Source organism: Rhinatrema bivittatum, chromosome 1, assembly GCF_901001135.1.
Source record: "Rhinatrema bivittatum chromosome 1, aRhiBiv1.1, whole genome shotgun sequence".
In the NCBI taxonomy this organism is placed as follows: domain Eukaryota; kingdom Metazoa; phylum Chordata; class Amphibia; order Gymnophiona; family Rhinatrematidae; genus Rhinatrema; species Rhinatrema bivittatum.
In genome coordinates, this window is record NC_042615.1 from 362,026,203 (window position 1) to 362,052,575 (window position 26,373).

Consider the following 26,373-nt stretch of genomic DNA (forward strand, 5'->3'; position numbering starts at 1 on the left):
AGCTCAGTTTGGCAGACGTCAAGGCCATGTCCAGCTGGTTATTTAAAATATTTATGGCGTTAGCAAGTTCTCCAAAACTTTCTGCTGATCTGAAATTTGCTAGGCCAGGCCAGGGATGGCCTGGAGGGCCTAGAGCTGGGCCGGGTCCATGGACTTGGCAATCTGTTAGGATATGTAAGTATGTGGACCCTCTGGCCAAGGCGAGAGGTGGAACCGCCCAGTGGAGGAGCTCCACTGAGCCTCACCATTGGAAGGCGGAGTCTCGGCTGCGGGATGGGATACAGCAGAGGTAGAGAAGGAGAGAGAGAGGGTGACCCCCAGAGGCGGGCCACGGAGTGACAGCGCAGATACTGACGTCAGACTCAGCTCAGAGAACTAGAGTAAGGCAAAAGCTATGGCACTACCTGAGGAGCGGGAGGTGCCGGGAGAAAAGGTACAGTCACAGGAGTTAAACTGGGTCTATAGAGATGGTACACAAGAGGATTCCTCAGTGGGAAGTCATGGTAGTAGTCCGCGGAGCGGGATACACCGGCGAGGGTTCCTCTATGATATCACGGCAATGGTCTGCAGAGCAGGGTACACTGGAGAGGGTTCTCACATAGATATCACAACAGGGATCCGTAGCGTGGTACTCACAGCGACTGAAGACAAAGCAGTTCCGAAGAAAGCCTCGGGAAGCAAGGCAGGCAGGAGTCTGTATGAAACGGATAGCCAAGAGACGAGGAAGGGCCCCTGAGGAGCGGGTACCCGATAGTCTCACACCATGGAAGCAGGAACCGGAACAATGCTGAAGTGAGAGAAGGTAGTTACAGCAAATTAACTCATTGCCAAGTCACCATCAGTCTGGGCTGGCGAGCTTAAGTATCCAGGTTGAGTGACGTCATCTGGTGGGGACGCCCCCAAGATTCCTGCCATGATGTGGTTAAAGCAGGCCGGGGAGTGTGCGCGCGTGCCTAGGGAACCCCCCGGGTAAGATGGTGGTCGGCAGTGTCCATGCTGCTCAAGTAGGCCCAAGAGCAGAGGCCGGTGTTAACTGGCAGAGGCCGCGAGTTCTCCCAACGGAGCCAAGGAAGGAAACAAAGAGGTGAACAGCAGCGGTCGCAGCCATCTGCGGCCGCAGAATGTAACACTTAGATCCTAGATATACCAGAAAAAAAACTTCCATTATATATATATACACTACTTCGATCTGTGAGAAATTGGGTTGAAGGGTTGATACATAAAGAAAAACTTAAATTGAGAATAAGGACATTAAAGTTATATTCAATGTCATGTACAAAGGACTTTGTTAAACTATGCAATTATACTGATATATGTGACTTGTAAATATGACCCTTGTATCTCCCTATATATTGCTCTACTTGACCTTTGATGAATAAAAACATTTACACATAAAAAATTCAATTTTATTTTTTATGTTTGCTGTCTGATCTTAGTTTTCTAATTGGTTGGTCGCTGGCTTTTCTTTCCACATTCCCTTTCATGGTCTTTTGGCAATTCCTTTTACAGGATCTCTTTTTTTTTTCTGTTTCTTCTATCTCCACCAGTCTTCTTCCCTTCCTCCCTCAAATACACACTCAGGCTTTCATTCTTACATGCTGTCTTTCTCTCTCACACATATACACACACACACACACACTCAGGCTCTTACTCTCACATGTTGTCTCACTCTCACACACACAAAACAGGCTCTCTCACTCTTACATGCTGTTTCTCACACACACACATAGAGGCACTCACATGCTGCCTCTCCGAACATACAGGCTCTCACTCCCACACACAATCTCTCAACTCACTCTCATACACACACACACTCTACAGGAACTCAGCCCCCCCCCCCCCCTCGCCTCTGGGCTTCCTTTTTGCGGGTCGCCGCAGGATGGGCAGCGCAGTGGCCCTGATCTTCTTGGGCCACCACAAGGTAGGAGCCACAGTGACCCACCCACAAACGCTGCCCCTCTGCTGCACACGGGCTGATGCTCGTCCTTCTTCCTGCCCACGGCAATGTTTTTCTTCCGGAGCCACCAGGCAGGAAGGCAAAGGAGCACCTGGAGGTTTGGCAGTGGCTTTTTCTTTGTCCCACCTATCTTCCTGCAGTGTGCGGTCGTGAGAAAAGTTGTGCACAGTCAGGCGCACATGCAGCTTAGTAGCCAGCACACAGCATAGGAATAGCATGCTTCCCTGCTCAGCCGCAGGTGAGAGGAGTTTCAATGGCAGCCGCATGGGCCTCCCTATCAAGCCGATACAGTACAGTGCGCTCCACCGCGTTTGGCCGCACGTTTTCAACGTGCTATTTTTACCCCTTATACAGTAAGGGGTAATAGCGCGTCGAAAACGTGCGGCCAACCCCCCGAAACTAATAGTGCCCGCAACATGCAAATGCATGTTGATGGCCCTATTAGAAACATAGAAACATAGAAATGACGGCAGAAGAAGACCAAACGGCCCATCCAGTTATTCCCTCCCATCCAGTTATTCCCTCGCGATACAGAAAGTAAAATGTGCAGCCAAGCCGCACATTTTAATTTCTGCCAGCACCGGGAAAGTGTACAGAAAAACAGAAAAAATTGCTTTTCTGTACACCCTCCGACTTGGTATCATAGTGATATTAAGTCGGAGGCCCCAAAAATTTAAAAAAAATAAAAATTTTAAATGTGCCCGCGGCCTGTGGGTCGGAAGACAGACGCTCAATTATGCCAGCGTCCGTTTTCCGAACCCGTGGCTGTCAGCGGGCTCGAGAACCGACGCTGGTAAAATCGAGCATCGGCTGTCAAAACTGCTGACAGCCACCGCTACTGTCAAAAAGGAGGCGCTAGGGACGCACTAGTGTCCCTAGCGCTTCTTTTTACCGCGGGCCCTCATTTAAATACTTGATCGCGCGCTCAGGAGAGTGGCCTCGGCGCGCCGGCTCTCCCGTGGGTTTTACTGTATCGGCCCGTATGTCAGCCATCAGTGCCCCCTATGGCCCTGCACCTGGGGGCATTGGCCCCCCCGCCCCCCTCCTATTTCGGTATGCCACTGTCTTGTCCTCCATTCTGCCGGAGCCCAGCGAGAAATGGCAATTCTCTTTCTCTTTCAGGCTACCGATGATAACTGATTCTATCTTCCCCTGCTGGGCCCGAAAGTGTCAGCAGAAGAAAAAAGGTTTGTGGCCCCGCAGGGGACAGAGAATGCAGCTTGTGCAATAATTTGTTATTTCTTTTCAGAGAGAACACTCTTATCTTTGCCTTGTGTCATTCTTAGCAAGAAAAGTAATACTGAGGATTTTTTTTTTTTTTTTAGTTTAGCTGTGGATTGTCGTGAATGGTGTGTCACACATGTGAGCACTGTCCTTCAGGTGGGTCGTGATGGGGAAAAGGTTGAGAACCAATGACCTAGAAGAGAGGCCGCACAAATATTAAGTCAGTCACGTTTGTGGTTTACCCTAAAGAGAAATTTTCATTAATAACCCCAAAGCTGTTCTGTCCTCTTATCTATTTTCCTTCTCTCCTACATCAGGCTTATGTTTGGGGTTGGGGTGTGTTGTGGAAGAGGAGAGGGAGAGTAACAAAAGTTAAAAATAAGAATGAACTCGTTTTGATCTTAAGCATGAATTTGTTTACTACTAAGCCTAATAATATGTTTTTACACCCCTTGTTAACCCCTTTATCCCTATAACCTTATTTTGTAAACCATTATGATGGTGTTATTTTGACGTTTCCGAATGACGATATATAAAACTTGTTAAATAAATACATAAATAAATAAATAAATAAAAAGGAAGCATGAGGGTTTTTCTCTCTCTCTCTCTCACCTTATTGACATCCCACAAGACCAGCGTGCTTTGATGTTTGGCAAATTCACAGGCTGTGGCCCTGCCAATCCCGTGGCCAGCCCCGGTGATCAGAACAATCTCACTGCTGACAGACTTTCTCTTTACAGGGATGAAAAGCTTCACAAACACCTCCAAGTAGGAGTAAATCACGGTGGCGCAAAGGAGCAGAATTTCCAGGAAGAGATTCATCTTTTCTGCTGCTGCTGCTGCTGCTGCTGCTGCGGGGCTATCAGAAGGTTTCCCTCACATGTGGCTTCCTGGAAACTGGAATCAATTTCAAGGTAACTCCTAACCACCAACCCCACCTCACCATGTGTGCTTGCCAAAAGTCAGTCACATGCACTGCAGCGCAGAACTCGGAGGTGATGATTAACTCGTCAGTGGTCACACACACCACTGCAGAACTGGGATTTAAAGCAGAGATTTCAAGTTCTTATGAGCCAGAGTAATTTTATCTTCCAGGGAAAGCTAGTCATGAGACACTATTGAATCTGCTTTAAAACTTTGGGAAATCTGTTTATCTACCATAAATCGACTCTTGGCTCAAATGAGCCTGTCCTTAAATCCATCCAAAACAGAACTCCTCATGCTATGCCATAAATTAAATAAACAAGCCAATTAAAAAGGGACTACAACCTTGAACAGATATTCTATTTCACATGAAATCAAAGATCTTGGAGTAACACTTGATAGCGAATTAAACTTAACAAATTGGATACATAATTTAATTAATTAAGGATGGCTATTTTAAATTGCATGTCCTAAAAAAATAACTGAGACCATTGCTTCATAAACTTGACTTTAGAACTGTACGCCAAGCACTTGTTTCTTAAAAAATTGATTACTGCAGTGCCTTATTATTAGGCCTTCCTGCATCTACCACCAGGCCCCTTCAACTGCTGCAGAATGCAGCTGCCAGAATTCTAACAAAAAAACAGGAAAACAGAACCCATAACTCCAATTTTAAAAGAACTACATTGGCTACCGATAATACATTGAATTCAGTTTAAAACTTTATCATTAATTCACAAGACACTTTACACTGATAAAGCTGAATGGCTTCATGCAGCCCTTCATTTCCATACTCCACAGAGAATTACCCGATCAGCAAGTAATGGCACTTTACTGATACCCTCCCCCCAAATCAGCACACTTAAACTCTGTAAGACAGCGAGCTATATCACTGGCAGGGCCGCAATTATGGAACCCCTTGCCACAGGATTTAAGATTAGAACCAAATATTCAAACTTTCAAGAAAGGAATAAAAAACCTGGCTATTTCAACAAGCATATGCATAATTGATGGCAGACATTTTTTCTTATCTCCCATTATTTTCTTGTTCTTAACTATTTTAATATATACTGTGATGTGTTTTATATAAAATCTTATTTGTGCATTTTTTCTATTTCTTTTAACAAAACTTTGTATTTCATTTTATAGTTTGAACTGCATGTTATATTTTTATTGTAAACCGATGTGATGTATTTCACGAACTTCGATATATAAAAACAAATAAATAAAAATAAATAAAATAAGATCAAAGCATATTCACACATAAAATGATAGCGGCTTTCACATGCAAACCACAGAATTACCCTTATTTAAAGCAGCAGAACCAACTACAGGATTCAAAATATCTGTTTTCCTATTTTGTGCTTCTGGTGGGATCAAAAGTAGCCTTTCTTTCTGATCAAATACATAAGCCTTATTTTTACATACTTTTTAGGAGCAACAGATGTGCTCATTTTTTTACTAGGGGTATGGAAAATCATTTTTGTTTCATTTTTTATTGTTTTTTTTTCACCTTTGTTGTTTGTTTCTTTTAGGAGGCTTCCCTGGATCATGTTAATTAACCAGGTACCTACAGCACCTGAATGTAATCCACTTTGAGTGCTGAAAAAAGTGCAAAAAGCGGAATATAAATCTAAATAAATAAAAAATGTATTCCACATTTCTTTTTATTCTCAGGTTTGTTGGAGATTTTTAAACTTTTCAGTTAAAAGAAAGCATGGGGATTACTACCCTTAACCAATGAGCCTTGATGTTTGTGACTCAACTGCAAACATCACTCTCAGCTTCAAGGACAGGGGAAAAAAGGGGAATTGGATTCAGAAGACAGCCCATAATGGAGGACCCTGATTTTTACAGTCAAGGATACTGAAATGCAGATGTTAGGAAAAAAGCACAGGACAGCTTCTATGACCAAGTCCTAAAGCAAAGCACATTCAAGCCACATTGTCTGATTTACCAAGAAGGCTGCCCAACCTGTAATAATGTTGCTAGCAGTAATTTTGTTATGGGTTTGACAATTGCTTGGTTTTGATTGTAAAATATATCATTAAATTAGGTTAGCCAGCACAGAGTGGCAGATACTACCATTAACATAAGGCTTAGGGAAACCTGCACAGAGCAGCAGTTACTTTCCTTAACAGAAACATTGGGTAACATTCATGGAGCGGCAGTTACTACCATAAGAATCTTGCTGGGCAGACTGGGTGGATCATTTTATCTTTTTCTGCCGTCATTACTATGTTACTTACTAACTTCATGGAGTATCCTGTACTCATCGTATTTTTTGAAAGCGTAAATAATCAATTTACATTTATCCATTCTATTTCACTCATGATTTTATAGACCTCTATCATATCCCTCCTCAGGCATCTTCTTCAAGCTGAACAGCCCTAACCTCTTTAGCCTTTCTTCATAGGGGAGCCTTTCCATCCTCTATCATTTTGGTCACCCTGTACCTCACTCTGTACCTTCTCCATCACAACTATATCTATTTTGAGATGTGGTGACCAGAACTGTGCACAGTACTCTAGGTGTGGCCTCCTCATGGAGCGATGCAGAGGCATTATGATATTTACTTTTTTATTCTCCATTCCTTTCTTAATAATTCCTAACATTCTGGGGTTTTTTCTTAGATCATTGCTGCACACTGAACCGAGAATTTCAAAATATTGTCCATTATGATTCCCAGGTCCTTTTTCTGGGTGGTAACTCCTAATATGGAACCTAAAACTGTGTAACTACAGTGTGAATTACTTTTCTCCATGTGCATCACTTTGCACTTGTCCACATTAAAATTTCATCTGCCATTTGGATGTCCAGTCTTGCAGACTCACAAGGTCCTCCTGCAATTTTTCATAATCCACTTGTGATTAGGAATGCGCATTCATTTAAAATGAATGTGCAAACTGAGACAAATAAGCGTAATTTGTTTCATTTGGGGGACCCCAGCCAAAAAACCCTTTTTCATTGCATTTGTTTTAAATGAATGTATCAGGCCTAGGCCTAGACTTGAGACCGGGACCTTGCCTATGGTATAGGCCAAGGCCCAAAGCAGGGGACTTGGCCTATGCCCGAGCAAAAGGTCAGCATCTCAGCCTAGGACTAGGCCTGAAGCCAGGGCCTCAGACAAGACCCAAGCCTACTATGAACATTCATTTACCTGATCTGTCAGATATCCACGGAAAGAGCCAAGCTGGGTTCTGATGCCTGGGCTTTGGCCTAGGCTGCAGCCTGGAGGCCAGGTCCTGATGCTGGGACCTCAACCTGGACCCATGTCAGTTGCAGGTGCTCAGCCCAGAGGCCAGACCCTCACACCAGGACCTCAGCCTAGCCCAGAGGCCGAGTCCTGATGCCTCAGCCTTGCCCTAGGCCAGGATCTGGGCCTAGACCCAACGCTGCAACCTGGTCCAGAGGCTGGGACCTCGGCTTGGTTCCAGACCCAACACCAGGGCCTGACCTAGAGGCCGGGTCCTGATGCCTGGGTCTCAGCCTAGGTTCAGTCCAAGGCCCCAGTCCAGGCCTCTGAGCAGCTTTGAAAACATCCTCTTCTTTCTTCTTTTCTTTTTCCACTGACTCAAGCGGATGTGAGAGAGGCTATAATAACTAAAATAACATCTTTCAAGAAATAGTAAAGGAATCCGAATGAAGAAAACAGTAACCAGCATAAGCAGTGGCAAGTCAGAAGCAAAGCATTGACAAGGAAGGCAAAAAGAGAATTTGAAAATAAGCTTGTGGTGGAAGCAAAAACTCGTAATAAAACTTTTTCAGGTACATTAAAAGTAGAAAGTCTGCAAGGGAGGTCAGTTGGACCATTAGATAATCAAGGAGTAAAAGGGGCACTTAGGGATAACAAAGCCATAGCAGATAGATTAAATGAATTCTTTACTTTGGTCTTCATTGAGGAAGATGTAAGAGAGATACCGTATTTTCCAGTGTATCGGTATCACCCTTGTATAGGTCGCACCCCTCTCTCAACAACCCTTTTCATGAAAAATTCAATAGATAAGTCGCATTGTTAGATAAGACATGTGTGATCTTAGCAATGGACTATGAGAGGGTGAGGTGTAGTAGATGAGTGCCGAGCATTCTGGACATATGTGGGAGGTGACCTAGGGGAAGTACCAAACGTTAGCAGGCTGCATGGTGTATGAGCAGCTGATAGAGTGGCCAAACGGAGGAGCAAGCAGCACGGAGGCTCCGTCGGTAAGAAGAGAGACACGTTGACACGGAAAGCACGGCATATTAGTCGCACTGGTGTATAGACGCAGTCGGGATTGACAGAAAAAAAGTGCTCTTATACCCTGGAAAATACAGTATTCATGCCAGAAATTATATTCAAAGGTGATGATTCAGCAGAACTGAATCAAATCAAAGTGTACTTATAAGATGAAATAGGGCAAATTGACAAATGAAAGAGTAGCAAATCACCTGGACCAGATGTAATACATTCCAGAATGCTGAAAGAACTGAAAAATGAAATTGAAGACCTACTATAAGTAATTTGTAAACTATCATTAAAATCGTTTATGGTACCTGAAGACTGGAGGGTTGCAAATGTAATGCCAATTTTTAAAAGGGATCCAAGGGGTGTTCCAGGAAACTAAACTTGAGTCAGATGTCTATCCCAGGCAAAATGGTAGAAACCATCTTAAAGAACATAATTGCTGAACATATAGATAGGCATAGTTTAAAGGGACAAAGCCAACAAGGATTTAGCCACGGGAAGTCTTGCCTCTCCATTCTGCTACATTTTTTGAGGACTTAAATAAACATGTGAATAATGGTGAGCCAATTGATAAGTGTATTTGGATTTCCAGAAAGCATTTGACAAAGTGCCTCATGAGAGACTTCTTAGGAAATTAAAAAGTAATTGGGATAGGGAGCAGTGTACTATTGTAGACTGAGAACTGGTTAAAAGATAGAAAACAGAGAGAAGGGCTAAATGGTAACTTTTCCCAGTGGAGAAATGTAAATAGTGGAGTGCCCCAGGGCTGTTGTGAGACCATTGCTTTTTTTTATATTTAATTTTTTATTTATGCATTTTCAATTACTTATCAAGGAAATTCACTTGATTTGAAATTATGTGGTACAACTAAAATAATTCCACTACATTAATATACATTTTAAAGGTAAATTACCACTTCCAAGTCCTCAAATAGGGGAAACATCAAGATCAAACTTACAGGAAATAGTAAACTAGTTACAATTTTAGGTAATACTGACTATATAAAGGACATTTTTATATATTGGGTGGCCCTTCATACTGACTTTGACGGTTATCAAACAATGGGGTAGATGCAGCTTTGCTCGCCAAAAAGGTGGTCAGTTGGTAAGACCGGAAAAAAGCATAAGAAGCATTATGGAACTTTACTATGCATTTACAGGGGAAACTTAAGTATGAAAAAGGATCCCAGTTCTAAAACCTTAGGGGTAGATTTTAAAAGAAGCGCGATCAGCCTACTTTTGCTTGCGCATCAGACTCAAGCAAAAGTACGCTGGATTTTAGTAGATACGCGCGGAGCCGCGCGTATCCACTAAAATCCCGGATCGGCGCGCGCAAGGCTATCGATTTTGTATAGCCTGCGCGCGCCGAGCCGCGCTGCCTCCCCCCGTTCCCTCCGAGGCCGCTCCGAAATCGGAGCGGCCTCGGAGGGAACTTTCCTTTGCCCTCCCCTCACCTTACCCTCCCTTCCCCTACCTAACCCACCCACCCGGCCCTGTCTACACCCCCCCCTTACCTTTGTCGGGGGATTTACGCCTCCCGGAGGGAGACGTAAATCCCCGCGCGCCAGCGGGCCTGCTGCGCGCCGGGCCGCGACCTGGGGGCGGGTACGGAGGGCGCGGCCACGCCCCCGGGCCGTAGCCACGCCCCGTACCCGCCCCCAAAACGCTGCCGACACGCCCCCGGAACGCCGCGACGACCGGCCCCGCCCCCCGACACGCCCCCGACACGCCCCCCTCCGAGAACCCCGGGACTTACGCGAGTCCCGGGGCTCTGCGCGCGCCGGGAGGCCTATGTAAAATAGGCTTCCCGGCGCGCAGGGCCCTGCTCGCCTAAATCCGCCCGGTTTTGGGCGGATTTAGGCGAGCAGGGCTCTGAAAATCTACCCCTTAGGTTTCAAAAGCAAAAATTGTTTTCTCCTTTTCTGGGTTTGCTTTGAGAAATCTGGGAACACAGAAACTCGTTTATTCAGGAAGAGCTCAGATCTATGACTGAAAAATAGTCTGAGAACCCAATCCTTATCCAACTCCAATAGGAAAGAGAATAGTAATGCTGCAGATTTTAACAATTCTTTTTTAGTAGTTTCCAGTAAAGATGTTACATCCAATGGAGAACTGATGATAGGCGATAATTCATCAACACCATTAATTTCTCCAGAACCCTTTTTCTTAAAAGAAAAAAAAAAAAAGGGGGATGTAATACATACGAGAAACAGGTGGAATTGCTTTCTCCGGGATCTTCAAACATTCCATCAAATATTTTCTCCACATTTCTAATAGGAAAATTAATAAGACGTAGGTTTTTCGCCCTATGTTGATTTTCCAAATTTTCCAATCTACAGGCAAACCTTTGATTTTCCTTCATAAGATTTTGTTGTAAATTCATCAGTTTTCCTGTTTCAACTTTATTAAACTCACATAGTTCTCTTGTTTCTGCCATCTCTACCTCATCTCTTTTAATCCGAGTATCCACCGTTTGTTGTGCTGGAGGTGGACCCTTGGCCGGGCGCAGGATTGGTATGGAACTCTGAGGGATCCCAGAGGGCACCTGTCGCCAGGAGGTGGAGCACACGAGGAGACAGAGGCTGACTGGAGCTTCACCAATAACGGTCTGGGGGCTCCGCGGGTTGAGCCCTTGGATTCCCGGACTACCTGGGCTTAGGTGTGCCTCTTGGGGTCTCTCGGAGAGGTGACGAAGAGGTGTGTCAACCAAGAGTAAAGGTGAGCGGTTGTCGGTGAACAGGCAAGCTAGACCGGAATCAAGAGTACCGGAGACCACGGGTACAAGGCAGGAACTGAAGGTCCTCTGGATAGGATAGGCAACGCCTAGTGGTCTAGCTTGAAGAAGGCCGTGGGTAGCGTCAAAACAGGCAGGCCTGGTGGTCACAGGAGTAGCAAAGAGAGTGTCTGAATGGAGTGCAAGGGTCAAAGCCAGGGTATCTGTCTGAGAGTGGTCAGCCAAAGCAAGGGTCAGTTCCAGGTATCAGTCCGAGCGTGGTCAGTAGCAAGCAGAGGTCAGTTCCAGGTATCAGTCCGAGCATGGTCAGTAGCAAGCAGAGGTCAGTTCCAGGCAGCGGTCCAAACGTAGTCAGAGACAAGCAGAGGTCAGTACTGGGTATCAGTCAGAGCGTGGTCAGAGGCAAGCTGAGATCAGTAATGTGAATCAGTCCGAGGAGATACAATCTGGGTAGCGGTACTTGGAACAGGAATCAGGAACAGACGCTGGGACACAGGAGGAACCATGGGAACACATGAACGCAGGAGCACTGTAACAAGCACAGGAACAAGGAAAGCAGGAACACAGGATGGCAACTAGCTTCACACAAGTGTGACGACCCGTTTGCCAAGGCGAGGAACTGAGGGAAGGACCTCGCCTTATATACTGTGCCTAAGTGACGTCAGCGGGAGGCGTCCAAGCTGAGTTTCCCGCCCTGGACCCTTTAAATGAGGGAGCATCAGCCGCACGTGCGCCTAGGGGCGGGGCCAAGGACACCGAGGATGCGGAGCCCTTGCAGGAGCTCCGTTGTAAGACCTGTGAAGCCAGAGGCATTCGGGACAAGTGCTGGGGATGCCGAGAGCTGGGTGTTGTAGCTAGGGAGGATGGAACGTAGCCCACAGGGGGAAGCCCAAGGTGAGCAGGGCTAGTCGCGGCACCAGCGCAGCCAGGATGCGCAACACTGTTGAGAAGGAATTTGACACAGATTTAAACTGAATAGCCAGATTTGAATTCAAGACCTGAATGGCATCCCATAATGCGTCCAGAGTAATATAGACAGGTCTTACCAGTTCAGCTGGCTGGCAGTCAACATGAGGAAACAATGGCTCTTCCCCTTGCTTGCTTTCACCATCAGCAGATGAAGCCTCCTCCTTTCCTGTTTCTAGGTCCGGCGCTTTGTAAGAGAATGCCAAATCCAGCAGCACAACAACCTCTCCGTGTTCTCTCTCGGCCAACTCTCTCTCTCGGGCCGGCTCAGAGCGTGTACGTCTGCAGGGTTGGAGGGGGAACGTCACACCTCCGGAGAGAATGTGATGGACAGCTCAGGGAGCGAACTGGTTTCCTCTGCTTGCCGGCTCTGCTCCAGTGAACTCGCTCCCGGTTGTCGTCCTTCACGAAGAACGTGAGAGTCCATAGGACCCCGAATCTCCAACAGTGGCAATTGTACAGGTAAAGCCCACTCTCTGGCCCTTTTCTTCCTACCAGAGTGGGGTATATTGAGGCAAAAAATGGCTGGGCTCCATCAGGCATCTCACAATCGGCAGGTCAGTTCAGCCATCTTGCTGCTCTGTCTTTTTTTCATCACTGCTTTTTAATATATTTATAAATGACCTGGAAATAGGAGCAATGAGTGAGGTGTTCAAATTTTCAGATGACACAAAATTATTCAACATTGTTAAACCACAAGAGAATTGTGAGAAATTGCAAGAAGACCTTTCAAAACTTGAAGACTGGACATGCAAATGGCAAATGAAATTTAATGTGATCAAGTGCAAAGTGATGCACTTAAGGAAGAGTAACCTAAATTGTAGCTACACAATGCAAGGTTCCACATTAGGAGTCACCATTCAGGAAAAGGATCCAGGCGTTGATAATACATTGAAATCTTCTGCTCAGTTTGCAGCAGCAGCCAAGAAAGCAAATAGAATGCAAGGGATTATTAGGAAAGGAATGGAGAATAAACCAGAGAATATCATAATGCCTCTGTATCGCTCCATGGTATGACCTCATCTTGAGTATTGTGTGCAGTTCTGATCACCACATCTCAAAAAAGATATAGCAGAATTAGAAAAGATACAGAGAAGGGCAACTAGTTCCCTTTGAGGAAAGGCTAAAGAGGTTAGGACTCTTCCGTTTGGAGAAGAGAAGGCTGCAGGGAGATATGGTAAAGGTCTATAAAATAATGAGTGGAATGGAAAGAGTAAATATTAATCCATTGTTTACTCTTTCAAAAAGTACAAAGACCAGGGTTCACACAATGAAGTTATTAGGTGATACAATTAAAACTAATAAGAGAAAATATTATTGTATTTAACGCATAATTAATCTCTGGAATTCTTTGGCAGAGGATGTGGGGAAAGCTGTTAGTGTAGCTCCATTTGAAAAAGGTTTGGACAAGTTCTTGGAGGAAAAGTCCATAAACCTTTATTAAGGTAGAACTGTAGAAATCTACTTCCTATCCCTGGGATTAGCAGCATGGAATCTATCTACCATTGGGATCCTGCCAGGTACTTGTGACCTGGATTGGCCACTGTTGGGAAACAGGATAGTGGGCTTGATGGACCTTTGATCTGACCCAGTATGGCATGTTCTTATGTTTTTATGTTCTTACCTACCTGACATTTGAATTGGTTTTCCCATTGTAAATACCAGATCCAATATTATCCCCCTTCCAGCTGGGTTCCATTACAATTTGTCTAAGGAGATCTCCTTGAAGGGAATCTTAGGATCTCTCTGCTTCTAAATGATTCTGCAGATGGAAATGTTCCACACAACATTAGGAAGATTATAATCTCTCAGCAGGAAGACCTTCTCTTTGATTGATGTATGCCTTTGATTAGCTGCCTCTCCTGCTCTCCTGCTTGTGCAGAAGGTCTGTGGATCACTCTAATATAAATGGAAGTGCCATATCCCCTTCCCAAAAGGACATACAACACACACACACACACACCATCAGAAGCTCAGAGCCTACACCACCCTTCCCTGCCCCTTCTCCAACCAGGGGCACAGACAACAGCAAATCCAACATCGACTATAACCCTGTAACCACAAGGGTAGATTTTAAAACGTGCGTGTGCTACCCAGCGCGCGCACATGGACATGCCGATTTTATAAAATGCTCGCATATGTGCGGGCGGAGCATTCAAGGGGGGGTAAAATTATGCAAATTCACGCAGCGACAAGATCGGGGCTCCCCCAGTTCCCTCCCAGTCTGCTTCAATTTAGGAGCGGACTGGGAGGGAACTTTCCCACCCCCTACCCTAACCTCCCTTCCCCTTCTCCTTCCCCTCTCCTCTCCACCCTCTAAATCCTTTTTTTTTTAATTTACTTTTTTCCCATCAAGTTACTTCAGGGCCCGACCTGAAGTAACTTGCACACGCCGGCAGCCAACCGGCAAGAGAGACTCTGGGACAGCGATGAATGGCGTTGTCCCGGCCCTCCCATCCCCGCCCCCCTGGCCTGCCCATTTGTCAGGGCCTGGCACCAATGCGCGTATCACCACTTATGCGCGTGGCCGGGCCCTTTTTAAAATGTGCGCAGCACGCGCAGGGCCCGGCCACGCGCATAAGTGGCGATTTCTACACTCGTGGCCGATTTAAAATCCGGCCGACAGTTTTTACACAAGTTAGAGAATGGGGCAGGTCCTGTAGCAGGGAGTTTGCTGCTGTTTACATTTTCTCAGTGACCTGAGGTTAGAATTATGGAGGAGCACTGGCCTGGTTGCGTTGTAAAGAGATACCCTAAATTTACTGTCACTGCAAGCTTTCACACTGCTGCAGTCTATGATAGATCTGCCCACTAACCATTATTGTTATTACCCCCCCAGCTCCTTTCTGGACAGAGCACATAAAATGTGAGATAATTTGGCATCGGAGTGAGCCAAGTGCCAGTGTTTCAGGAGGATTCAGTAGGAGTTTGGGTCAAGCAGATGGTGCAGTGCACCTGGGTCCAGAGAGAAGCGGGGCAAAGAATTTCTGAGCTAGACAGCAAAATCAAACCCTCTAAAATCCTGTTCCTCACTATACCAAATGTTTGTCCTGATATCCACCTACATACAAAATAAGATCCACACTAATTTGTAATCCAGACTTTTATTTATGGGATATCAGCAATGAGAATTTACAAAAATAATAGAACATAGTAAAAGTCACTGATTTAATCAGAGTTCACAGTCAAAAACACAAGCTTTAGTAATAATAAGTTAGCAATTACCAAAAACCCTTACAAAGTTCTGAGGCTTGTTTCCTGTGTCTCAACAGTGCCCTCAAATACTCCTCCTTAGGAAATATGTTACTTAGATTCCTTTTGTGATTCACAATCCTGAAGTTATACAATCTCAGCTTTATCATAACTTGGGCAAGCCGTAGCTTCCTGGGATCCCACCCCGACCCTGCCCCATTGCCAACAATGATGCAAAACAATGCCCATAATGCTCTTTATTGAGTTGATAAAACAGCCACAGCCAAACAAGCATGAGCTTAAACAAACATACTGAAATAATTTTGCATAAAGTAACATTAACTTTTTGTAAGAGTCTGGCCTACACCCCCACTGGCAAAGATTTCATGCTGTTAACCCCCCACCCGTTCCCTGCTACTATCCGCTCCATGAAATTGGTACCCACTGGCATCCCGCTCCGTGAATGCCACCATGGCCACTGCTACTCTGTGTAATGTGTTATCTCACCAATCCCCTGGCCATCCTTACAGGCCTCCATTTGGCTACCCCGCCACCATCTAGGTTTGTGCCATCCATTGCATAGATCCATCAGCCTCTACCAATTAATAGGCTAATAGCACCCCGCCTCATGCGCCCCCCCCCCCCCCCCCCCCTCACAAGCTTTTCCCTATGCATAATCTTTGGTGCCTGGAACTTTTCCCTCCCCCAAACACCAAAGCATGCCCCTAGGTGACAGTGAGGGGCTCTGCCACTGTTAGCTTAAGGCTGTGACAAAGTCCCACCCACAACCCATGCCCTGTAGCACTGTGGGATGGTAGGAGGGTTGCTCTCTCGTACTCCATCAGCTAATGCGCTACCACTCCCTCTTCTCTTGCCCCATATTGTTTCTGATCCCTTGCTGCCTCTCCCTTTCTCATTGGCTCCTGGCTTAGTTTCATATCAATCAATATATCAACACCACCAAAAACAGTGATCTATTAATTGTATATTCGTCAAAAGAACAGCGTTTGCTGTTCTATCACTGTGATATTAAACTGTTTTTAATCCATACTCATTATCTTTATATTCTGTGTGTTTCAAGTGTTATCTCAATGCCTTCACAATTAATAGGAAAACTTTTGCTTCATTATTTTATTTTATTTAAAAACAAAAAAAATTTCATATCAGCCAGGGAACCCTATTGGCTGCATGCTCCCCCCCCCCCCCCCCCCCCCCCCCCCGAGCTGGCTGTAGCATGCCTGCCCAGTTATGAGGCCCCTGTCTCAATTGGCTGGGCCTCCTTTAACAAGGGTACATCCATTTCCTCTCAATACTCACATCAGCTTTCGTTACAATAGTATTGATGAGATACAGGGCAATACCTCTCCTTGAGTCAAGTAAGTTTATGCCTGACTCCACAACTCTCCTTCGGGTAAGCTTGCGATTCCCCGGGCCTCCAAAGACTTCCCTGGCATCCTCATCACACTTCTCTCCCTACGTCCTCTCTTTCTCTAGTCCCCCATGGGCTGTGGGTCAATGTAACCCTCCTATTCCTCTTCCTGCACCCACTTCAAATCTCCTGGTTGTTTCTCTATGGGAGACAAAAACTCACCTATTCAGCCTCAAGCCTTTCTCCTTCAGAGGGAAAGCCACTGCAGGGTCCCCGGGTGTTGCGGTCTCCACCGCTTCCCCCTTGCTAGCTGTGTTCAGGGCTCACCTCCGAGGCCGGGAACGCCGCCTCCGCGGCTCTGCTGACCAGTCAGGGTGTCCGCCATTGCTGGGCCGTCTCGCTGCCGCCCCGCGCGCGCGCTGGGATGCGCGTTATGGACGTACGCTCACCGGAAGCCTGACCCTGCCTGAGCTAATCACGCCACGCCCCAAGCCCGATATAACCGGCGTCCCTCAGTCCTCTCATTGCCTTGCAACGAGGGTCGCTACCGTGAGTAGTTCTTAGTTGCACTTCCGTTGTCCTGCCCCAGCTACCGACTTGTGCTCGTTCCTGACTCTGCTTCTGCCTGCCGCCAGCCACCGACCTCTGCTCGTTCCTGACTCTGCTTCTGCCTGCCGCCAGCCACCGACCTCTGCTCGTTCCTGACTCTGCTTCTGCCTGCCACCAGCCACCGACCTCTGCTCGTTCCTGACTCGACCGCTGTCTGCCGCAGCTGCCACGCTCCGGGACATTGCCTCCTGCAGGTCTGGACTGGAATCACTGCCCAGACTGTCTTGGGTCCTGATACCTTCTGCTCCGTGCCAGGCTCTGGCCTACTCGCTGCTGACTCCCAGCTTGCACCCTGCAAGCCCCAGTCAAGACACTACTGACTCTGTTCCTGCTTCCGCTTGCCCTGTGCTCCCTGGGTATTGGCTCTTGCTACTGGACTCTGTGCTCACCCTTGCCCGGGCCTTCCTAGAGAGACTATCACTGTGCAGAAGTCCCAAGGGACTGGGACCCTATGGGCTCCTCCTGGGGGGTCCTGGTTCCCGGGTGAAGAGTTTAGCTGCACTCCCAAGTCCCGAGGCTCTGGGACCCTACGGGCTCCTCCTGGGGGGTTCCCAGTTCCCGGGTGAAGACCCCTGCATGTCTCCTAAGTCCCAAGGCTCCAGGACCCTAAGGGCTCCTCCTGGGGGGTTCCTGGTTCCCGGGCGAAGACCTGTGCTAGTGGCTCCGCCTCCCAAGCTACTCTACCCAGGGTGGTTCGGCTCAAGGGTCCACTCTCGAACCGCGGCTCCCAGGCCGCAACACCGGGCTCACCAGCCTTCTGGTGACTCTCTCCAATCTTCTTCTGCCAGTGATTCTATTGGCCAGTGCCCCCCAAGCTCAGGCAGCAGAGAACAGCCCTCTGCTTCCTGCTCCAGTACCTCCCCTGACAGGCAGCCTGTACAGAACAGGAGACGAGGGGGTGAGCTTGGAGCAGACACAGCACAAAGGAGAGAGAGAGAGCAAAGAAGAACGACCTTGCTTCCTAATCCAGCCTCTCCCCTTCTGTCATTCAGGGACAGGAGGGGAGGGGTTGACCCTGGAGGAGACAATTTCAGATTCAGATTACTTTATTGGCATGACAATTTTTACATGTACAGGTAAGTTAAAAAAAACCAAAAACCCCCCGCAATTTAGGGTTAGGTTAGGGGTCGGGGAGGAGAGGGGAAAAGGAAGGAAGGGCAGATAGGAGTAGGGAAAAGGAAGGAAGGGCAGATAGGGGTAAAGAAAAGTTCCCTCCCAGTCCGCTCCTTAATTGGAGTGGACTGGGAGGGAACTGGGCAAAGGCCCGATCCCATCACCGTGCGTAATTTAAAAAATCCCCCGCGCAGGGAACAGGCTGCCCACCCACACATGCGCACGCAGATACTAAGATCCGGCATGCAAGTGCGCACAGGACCCATATTTTATAACATGCGCACATCCCAGGCAGAGCAGAATGAATAAATATCGAATTGTCAATATTCAATATTTATTTATTTTATTTATTTAGAAATATTTATAGCCGGCTTATAAGGAACCAGTTGTGCTAAGCGGGTTACAAGACAATAAAAATACATCAGTTATACATACTATTTTAGAAACATGATAATGCATAACAAAACAATAAAATAAATACATAAAGAAATAAATTAAAGAAAAACACCTCCATAAAAGGGGGAGCACTCTACCTGCTTATGTATCGCTCAGGATTCCCCAAATGCTTGCTGAAATTGCAGGGCTTTAACCTGTTCACATAAAATCTCTAAAAACGTCATCAAAAGGTCAAGTTACCCCATTTCAACTACTGGATGTGAACTGGAAAGAAATTAGGTTCCTTCTTCCTAGCCTTTCCCAGAGCAGAGGTGCCTCCCTCCCTGAGCTACGGAGAACTAGGGAAAATCAGAATAAAAGTCCAAAGATCCTTAAAATAATCCAAAACACTGAGGGACACTGGCTAAGATCTGGATCAAAAAAACTATATAGTGTAGCAATTTTCTTTATGTGATATAAGAAACTGTATATTTCTATTTTTTTGGCGTAATTTCTCCTTTTTGTGGATATGTTCTGTATTGTTTCTTGGATATATTTTGTAAATCAGTAAAAATGATTTAAAAAAAAAAAAATAAAGCAGAATAACCAGTTTTATTTCTTTGTTTAAAAAATGTATACCCCTCTTAATTCAACATTCTTGGCAGTGAACAAAATAACATTCACAATTACAGTAAGAAGCAGGACCAGCGGGTATATGGACCCTGTATAAACGGAGGGAGAAACTCAGGAATATTCAATCCACTATAGCAGTGATGGCGAACTCCAGTCCTCGAGTGCCACAAACAGGCCAGGTTTTCAGGATATCCACGATGAATATGCATGAGATAGATTTGCATAGAATGCCATTCATCGTGGATATCCTGAAAAGCTGGCCTGTTTGTGGCACTCGAGGACTGGAGTTCACCATCACTGCACTATAGTATTCAAAAATGTGCAACAAACATTGCATAAGGAGATGAGCTAGCAGGGTCCCTCAACCTCTCTAAAACTTGCTTATCCATAAACTATTAATTTCACAACTAAGGCAAGGAATGAAAAAAAGAAGAGGTCAAATTCCATTTAATACGTAACCTATCTTATCGTGGAGAAGGAGCAGTTAATGTTTTTTTTGATGTATCATTCTGCTCAGTCTGGAATGCATCCTTTGATCTGATTGTTAGCATAGTAAGAGAATGCAGGCTATGGGTCACAAGAGCTAAAGCGGGCACTGAACCTGCACTTCGACTCTTGCCCATCCATCCAGACTGTTTCCATTTGTTTGGTTTTAAATTTAAGTGTCATTTTGTCAAATGTATGCTCTGGGAGTGATCCATCTCATGTACATGCTTTGAAATGTTCAGTTTCCTGTCCATTGGGTCACTGCTAAGGTAACAATGAATATCATAAGAACATAAGAACATAAGAACTTGCCATGCTGGGTCAGACCAAGGGTCCATCAAGCCCAGCATCCTGTTTCCAACAGAGGCCAAAACCAGGCCACAAGAACCTGGCAATTACCCAAATTAATAGCAGTGGCTATTCCCTAAGTATAATTGATTAATAGCCATTAATGGACTTCTCCTCCAAGAACTTATCCAAACCTTTTTTGAACCCAGCTACACCAACTGCACTAACCACATCCTCTGGCAACAAATTCCAGAGCTTTATTGTGCGTTGAGTGAAAAAGAATTTTCTCCGATTAGTCTTAAATGTGTTACTTGCTAACTTCATGGAGTGTCCTCTAGTCCTTCTATTATTCGAAAGTGTAAATAACCGAGTCACATCTACTCGTTCAAGACTTCTCATGATCTTAAAGACCTCTATCATATCCCCCCTCAGCCGTCTTTTCTTCAAGCTGAACAGCCCTAACCTCTTCAGCCTTTCCTCATAGGGGAGCTGTTCCATCCCCTTTATCATTTTGGTTGCCCTTCTCTGTACCTTCTCCATATCAAAATTATGCACGGTTTAGATTATGTCCTATGTAGAGTTCCCCTTGAGATCTCCACTAGAACTGGGTTCTAGTTAGGACCTTTAGGGAAGTAGGAGTGGAGAATGCCACATTGCTACAGCACCCCTGTGAGGCTGCTGCAGAAGTGGGTTCCTGCCTGCTCAAGAGTAGGTGGCGCTTGGGATCTGTGCAGGTTTTTGGTTTGTCAGTTGAACTAAAAAGATCTATTTTTCATTGTTTCCCTACTCCAATTTGGCTGGGCCTCACACTCATGGTCACATAGAATAGGAAGTGAGAGAGAATTTTTCTGATCCACATGTAAGCCAGTGTCCCTCAGTGTTTTGGATTATTTTAAGGGTCTTTGGACTTTTATTCTGATTTTCCCTAATTCTCCCTAGCTCAGGGAGGGAAGCACCACTGCTCTAGGAAGGCTAGGAAGAGAGAGATCCAATATTTTCCAATTCACATCCAGTGGCTGAAATGGGGTAACTTGGCCTTTTGATGAAGTTTATGTGATTTGTCTTTTGGTTTCTGGAGGAAGTTTTTTCCCAGCCTTCCTGCCTAGGAGTGGGAAAGAAGAGAGATGTCTTCCCTGCTGATGACTGTTGGGACTTTGAGACAGAAAGATCCAGCTGCCATCTGAGAAGAGAGTGTTGAGGATGGAGTGCAAGGATTTCATCTGGGAAGAAAGGAGGTCCTGGACATCCCTCACTGGAGTCTAGATTGGGAGAAAAAAGGCTGAGAGTACTGGAATGCACCATAGGTAATGTCGGAAAGAACCATTTAAACTAGGGTACCCCATTCCTCCTCAGGGTGCCTTATATCTTATCCCCTGGAAGGTAGGATATCCTGGCATCAGATACTAGAGGATACACAGATCAAAGCTGAACTGGGATTTTTATTTGGAGCATGGATGTAACAGTGAAAAGATGTGTCTGGTGCCAATTTATAATAACCGATGAAGATGCGCAGTAAACTCATTTTGTTTGCCACACCCATCCTAAGTGTCCCTTCTGATTTATTGGCATTTACATCCTCCAGATTATCATACGGGCCGATTCAGTAAAGTCCGCGCGCGATTCAGTATGCAAATTAGGCCCGGCGGGTAAAAACAGGTAAAAGGAGGCGCTAGGGACACTAGCACGTCCCTAGCGCCTCCTTTTGGACCAGAGCGGAGGCTGTCAGTGGGTTTGACAGCTGACGCTCAATTTTGCCAGCGTCGGTTCTCGAGCCCACTGACAGACACGGGTTCAGAAACCAGACGCTGGCAAAATTGAACATCCGGTTTTCAACCCGCGAGCCGCGGGCCGACTTCAAATTTATTTTTTTTTAACTTTTGGTAACTTTCGGGACCTCCGACTTAATATCGCCATGATATTAAGTCGGAGGGTGCACAGAAAAGCAGTAAAAACTGCTTTTCTGTGCACTTTCCCAGTGCCCGAAGAAATTAGCGCCTACCTTTGGGTAGGTGCTAATTTCTGAAAGTAAAATGTGTGGCTTGGCTGCACATTTTCCTTTCTGAATCGCACGGGAATACCTAATAGGGCCATCAAAATGCATTTGCATGTTGCGGGAGCTATTAGGTTCGGGGGATTGGACGCGCATTTTCGGCCCCCTTACTGAATAAGGGGGTAACGCTAGCGCGTCGAAAACACGCGTCCAATCGAGGGTTAACAGTGCGCTCCAACGCAGATATGATACAGACCTTCAGCTATCTGAAGGTCTGTATCATATCTCCAATGGAGCGCACTGTACTGTATCGGCCCGATACTGAGATAACCCCCACAGGAAATTCTTTCATCTGGTGCTTTGGGCCCTGGAGGTATACCCTTATTGGAGAATGCACACCAGGGTTTGTCAGGATTTGGTTTGGACAGCCCTTGGACTGAGTGTGATCCCCATGTTCATAGCACAGCCTAGAAGAAGGGCTACACCTGTGTGTACGGGTCTGTTGAAAGCTGAAAAATTGGTGGCATCAGATTTTAGAATTCTTCTAGCAAAAGAAATGTTTGAGGACTTCAGCCAGATTATCACATTCCTAGGAGTTGGTCTGGGCTCAGAGTAATTCTAAACGTCCCCACTGATAGGAGAGTTGAATTACCACACAGCATCGGCAAGGCGCATCAAGCAAAAATGTAACACCAAGGCAGCTTTAATCCCTAATGGGCCAGCTAAACTTTGAATGCAGGGTCATCCCATTAGAACAAATTTTCCTCAGACTAGCTGCATCCACTGCCAGTTAGATATCACTTCATTAAACGTCTAGACAAGTGAAAAAGGATTTTAAAATATGGTCCAAATTCATAGCATACTGTAACAACATGGATGAGGGGTAGGAAAAGGAAGTGATGATGCCAAGATTTTGAGGGAGGGAAAACATAGAAACATAGAAATGACGGCAGAAAAGGACCAAATGATCTACCCAGTCTGCCCAGCAAGTTAGGCCAATATGTGCTGTACTGTGCAGGTTACCCCTCATGCTTATCAGTTTCTCAGACCGTAAAAGTCAGGGCCCTCATATGCTGTTTGAATCCAATTTCTCTTAACCTTGCAGTGAAGGCAGAGAGCAATGTTGGAGCTGCATCAAAAGTATCAAGCTTAGTGAATAAGGGTAGTAAAAGCAGCATCAGCAAATTACCTCCATGTTTATTTGTTCCCCAAACCGTAAATGTTGGGACCCTTGTTAGTTGCTGTCTGAATCCAATTCCCCTTTTCTCTCAGCTGTTGAAGCAGAGACCTCTGATGGAGTTGCATTAATATTATCAAGGCTTATTTGTTAAGGGCAGCAACTGCCACACCAGCAAGTTACCCCCATGCACTCTTTTCTTCATTTCCATCCTCTAGCCTTTAGGGATCCACACTGTTTATCCCAGGCCCCTTTTAATTCCTTCACTATTTTCATCTTCACCACCTCCTCCAGAAAGCCATTCCAGGCATTCACCACCTCTCCGTGAAGAAATATTTCCTGTCATTGGTTCTGATTCATCCTCCCAGGAGTTTCATTTCATGACCCCTAGTTCTATTGATTTCTTTCAAACTCAAAAGGTTTGACAATTGTGCATCATTAAAACCTTTCAGCTATCTGAAGGTCTGTATCATATCCCCCCTGCACCTCCTCTCTTTCAGGACATACATATTCAGATCCTTCAGCCTCTCCTCATAAGTCTTCCAATGCTGATTTCTCACCATTTTGGTCGCTCTTCTTTAGACAGCCTCTATCCTGTCTTTATCCTTTTTTAGATACCTCACCTGGAATACACCCTGGTGTACTCCAGGTGAGGCCTCACCAAGGATCTGTACAGGAGCATTATCGCCTCTTGTTTCTTATTGGTTATTCCTCTCTCTATGCAGCCCAGAATACTTTTGACTTTAGCTATCGTCTTGTCATATTGCTTTGCCATCTTCAGATCTTCAAACACAATCGCACCAAGGTCCCTCTCCCAGTCCATGCATATTAGTTTTTCACCACCAATCACATACATCTCTTTTGGACTTCTGCACCCAGATGCATACTCTGCACTTCTTGGCATTGAATCCCAGCTGCCAAATCTTCGACCACTCTTCAAGCTTTCTTAAATCACTTTTCATTCTCTCTACTCCTTCAGGTGTGTCCACTCTGTTGCACATCTTAGTATCATCCCAAATAGATAAACTTTACCTTCTATCCTTTCCGCCAGGTCGTTCACAAACATATTGAACAGAACTGATCCTAAAACTGATCCCTGTGGCACTCCACTTAACACCGTTCTTTCTTCAGAGTAGATACCATTTACCATTACATGCTGTCTCCTGACAGTCAATCAATTTGCAAGCCATGCTACTACTTTGGTACCCATTTCCAAGATTCTTATTTTGTTCATGAGTCTCCTGTGTGGGACTGTATCAAATGTTTTACTTAAATCCAAGTCAATCACATTGAGCGCTCTTCCCTGATCCAATTCTCCAGTCACCCAATCAAAAAAATCAATCAGATTTGTCTGATAGGACCTTACCCTGGTGAATCCATACTGCCTCGGATCGAGCAAGCCACCAGATTCAACAGAATCTCCATTAATTTTCCCACTATTGAGGTGAGACTAACCAACCTGTAGTTTCCAGCCTCTTCTCTGCTCCCACTCTTGTGAAGCGGGACCACCATCGCTCATCTCCAATCTTCCAGCACCACTCCAGCTTCCAGGGATCTATTGAATAGGTCCTTCAGCGGACCCCCCCAGCACATCTCTGAGCTCCCTCAGTATCTTGGGATGTAACTTATCCACCCCATGGCCTTGTCCACTTTCAGTTTTCTCTTCCCATACATTCTCTTTTATAAATGGAGTTTTGTCTACTCCACCCCCATCCATAGTCTTGTCAATTAGTGATGGTGCTTCTCCTGGGTCTTCTTTAGTGAGCACTGAACTGACATTGATCTTTGTCACCTTTCAATTTCACTGTACCACTTCAGAACTTTCTCCTTTCTCTGATATATCTGAAAAATGTTTTGTCACCTTGTTTTACCTCTTTGGCAATCGTTTCTTCCACCTGACTTTTGCTTTCTTGATTTCTTTCTTCGTCTCCCTCAGTTTTACCAGATATTCTTACCTGTGTTCCTCTTTTTGGGATCCTATATATTTCTTGAACGCTGTTCTTTTTGCCTTTATTTTATCAGCCACCTCCTTTGAGAACCGAATCAGTTTCTTATTTCTCTTACTTTTGTTTACATTTCTAAATTATAGATTTGTTGCCTTTGTAATTACTCCTTTTAATTTGGCCCACTGTTGATCCATCTCTTTCATTTTCTCCCAGTCTTCTAGTTCTACCTCCAGGTACAATCCCTTTTCAACAAAGTCTGTATTTTTTTAAAATTCAGAACTCGGGTCTTCATGTGACCTCTCTGTATCCTATTTGCGAAATCAAACCATACTGTTTGATGATCACCGGTGCTCAGATGAGCACCCACCCAAACATTAGAGACATTATCCCCGTTAGTGAGCACTAAGTCGAGTACAATTCCCTGCCTCGTGGGTTCCATTACAATTTGTTTGAACAAAGCCCCTTGCAGGGCATCCACTATCTCTCTACTTCTGATAGATTCCACAGAAGGGATTCTCCAGTCTACATCCGGCAGATTAAAATCTCCAACAATCAACACTTCTCCCTTCTTTCCCATCTTTTGGATATCTTCAACCAGATCTCTGTCTAGTTCCTCTGTTTGAGTCAGAGGCCTGTAAACCACTCCAGTAAAAGTGCATACAGCATCATCTTTTTTTTAGGACAACTCATAATGCTGCTTCTCTACCCCACATTCCTTGCAGTTCAATTGCTTGGAAGGAAAGGTGGTTATGCCACAGAGGTAGGAAAGGAAGGAAATGAGAGGATGCCATAGAGTGGAAAGAAAGAGTGATGCCAGGGGTGGAGGGAAGGGATAGTGTAGATACCAATGGGTGGAAGGCAAGAGAAAGGAGGATGGTGATGCTAGGGGAGTAGATGGAACAGTAATAAAGAAGGTAATATCATAGTGAGCGGGATGGAAGAGAAGATGATGTTGCAGGGGTGGGGGCAGGGGAAGAGAAGGAAATTTGGTGAGACCAGGACGGCGGGGGGAAAGGTTAAGTGGTGATGTTGAGGGGATGGGGAGGGAAGGGAAGGCAGTGATGCCCAGGAGGTTGGGGAGGGAGGGAAGGGAAGATGATAATGCCAGAAGGAGGGGAAAAGGAAGCTTATGGTGCGCCATGATAAAGTGAACTAAGTGCTGTATG

The 26,373-nt window shown here is 45.6% G+C and overlaps 1 protein-coding gene across 3 annotated transcripts in view; it reads right to left on the reverse strand.

The window, feature by feature from the left end:
• LOC115090919 (17-beta-hydroxysteroid dehydrogenase 13-like) overlaps positions 1 to 4,087 on the reverse strand; it is a 171,168-nt gene extending 167,081 nt beyond the window's left edge. For all 3 annotated transcript variants that reach the window (XM_029600598.1, XM_029600609.1, XM_029600618.1), the window contains exon 1: positions 3,794 to 4,087. In XM_029600598.1, coding sequence (XP_029456458.1) covers positions 3,794 to 4,003 — 210 coding nt within the window. In that variant the 5' untranslated portion in view covers positions 4,004 to 4,087. The remainder of the gene's footprint in view (positions 1 to 3,793) is intronic.
• Positions 4,088 to 26,373: the final 22,286 nt, after the last annotated feature.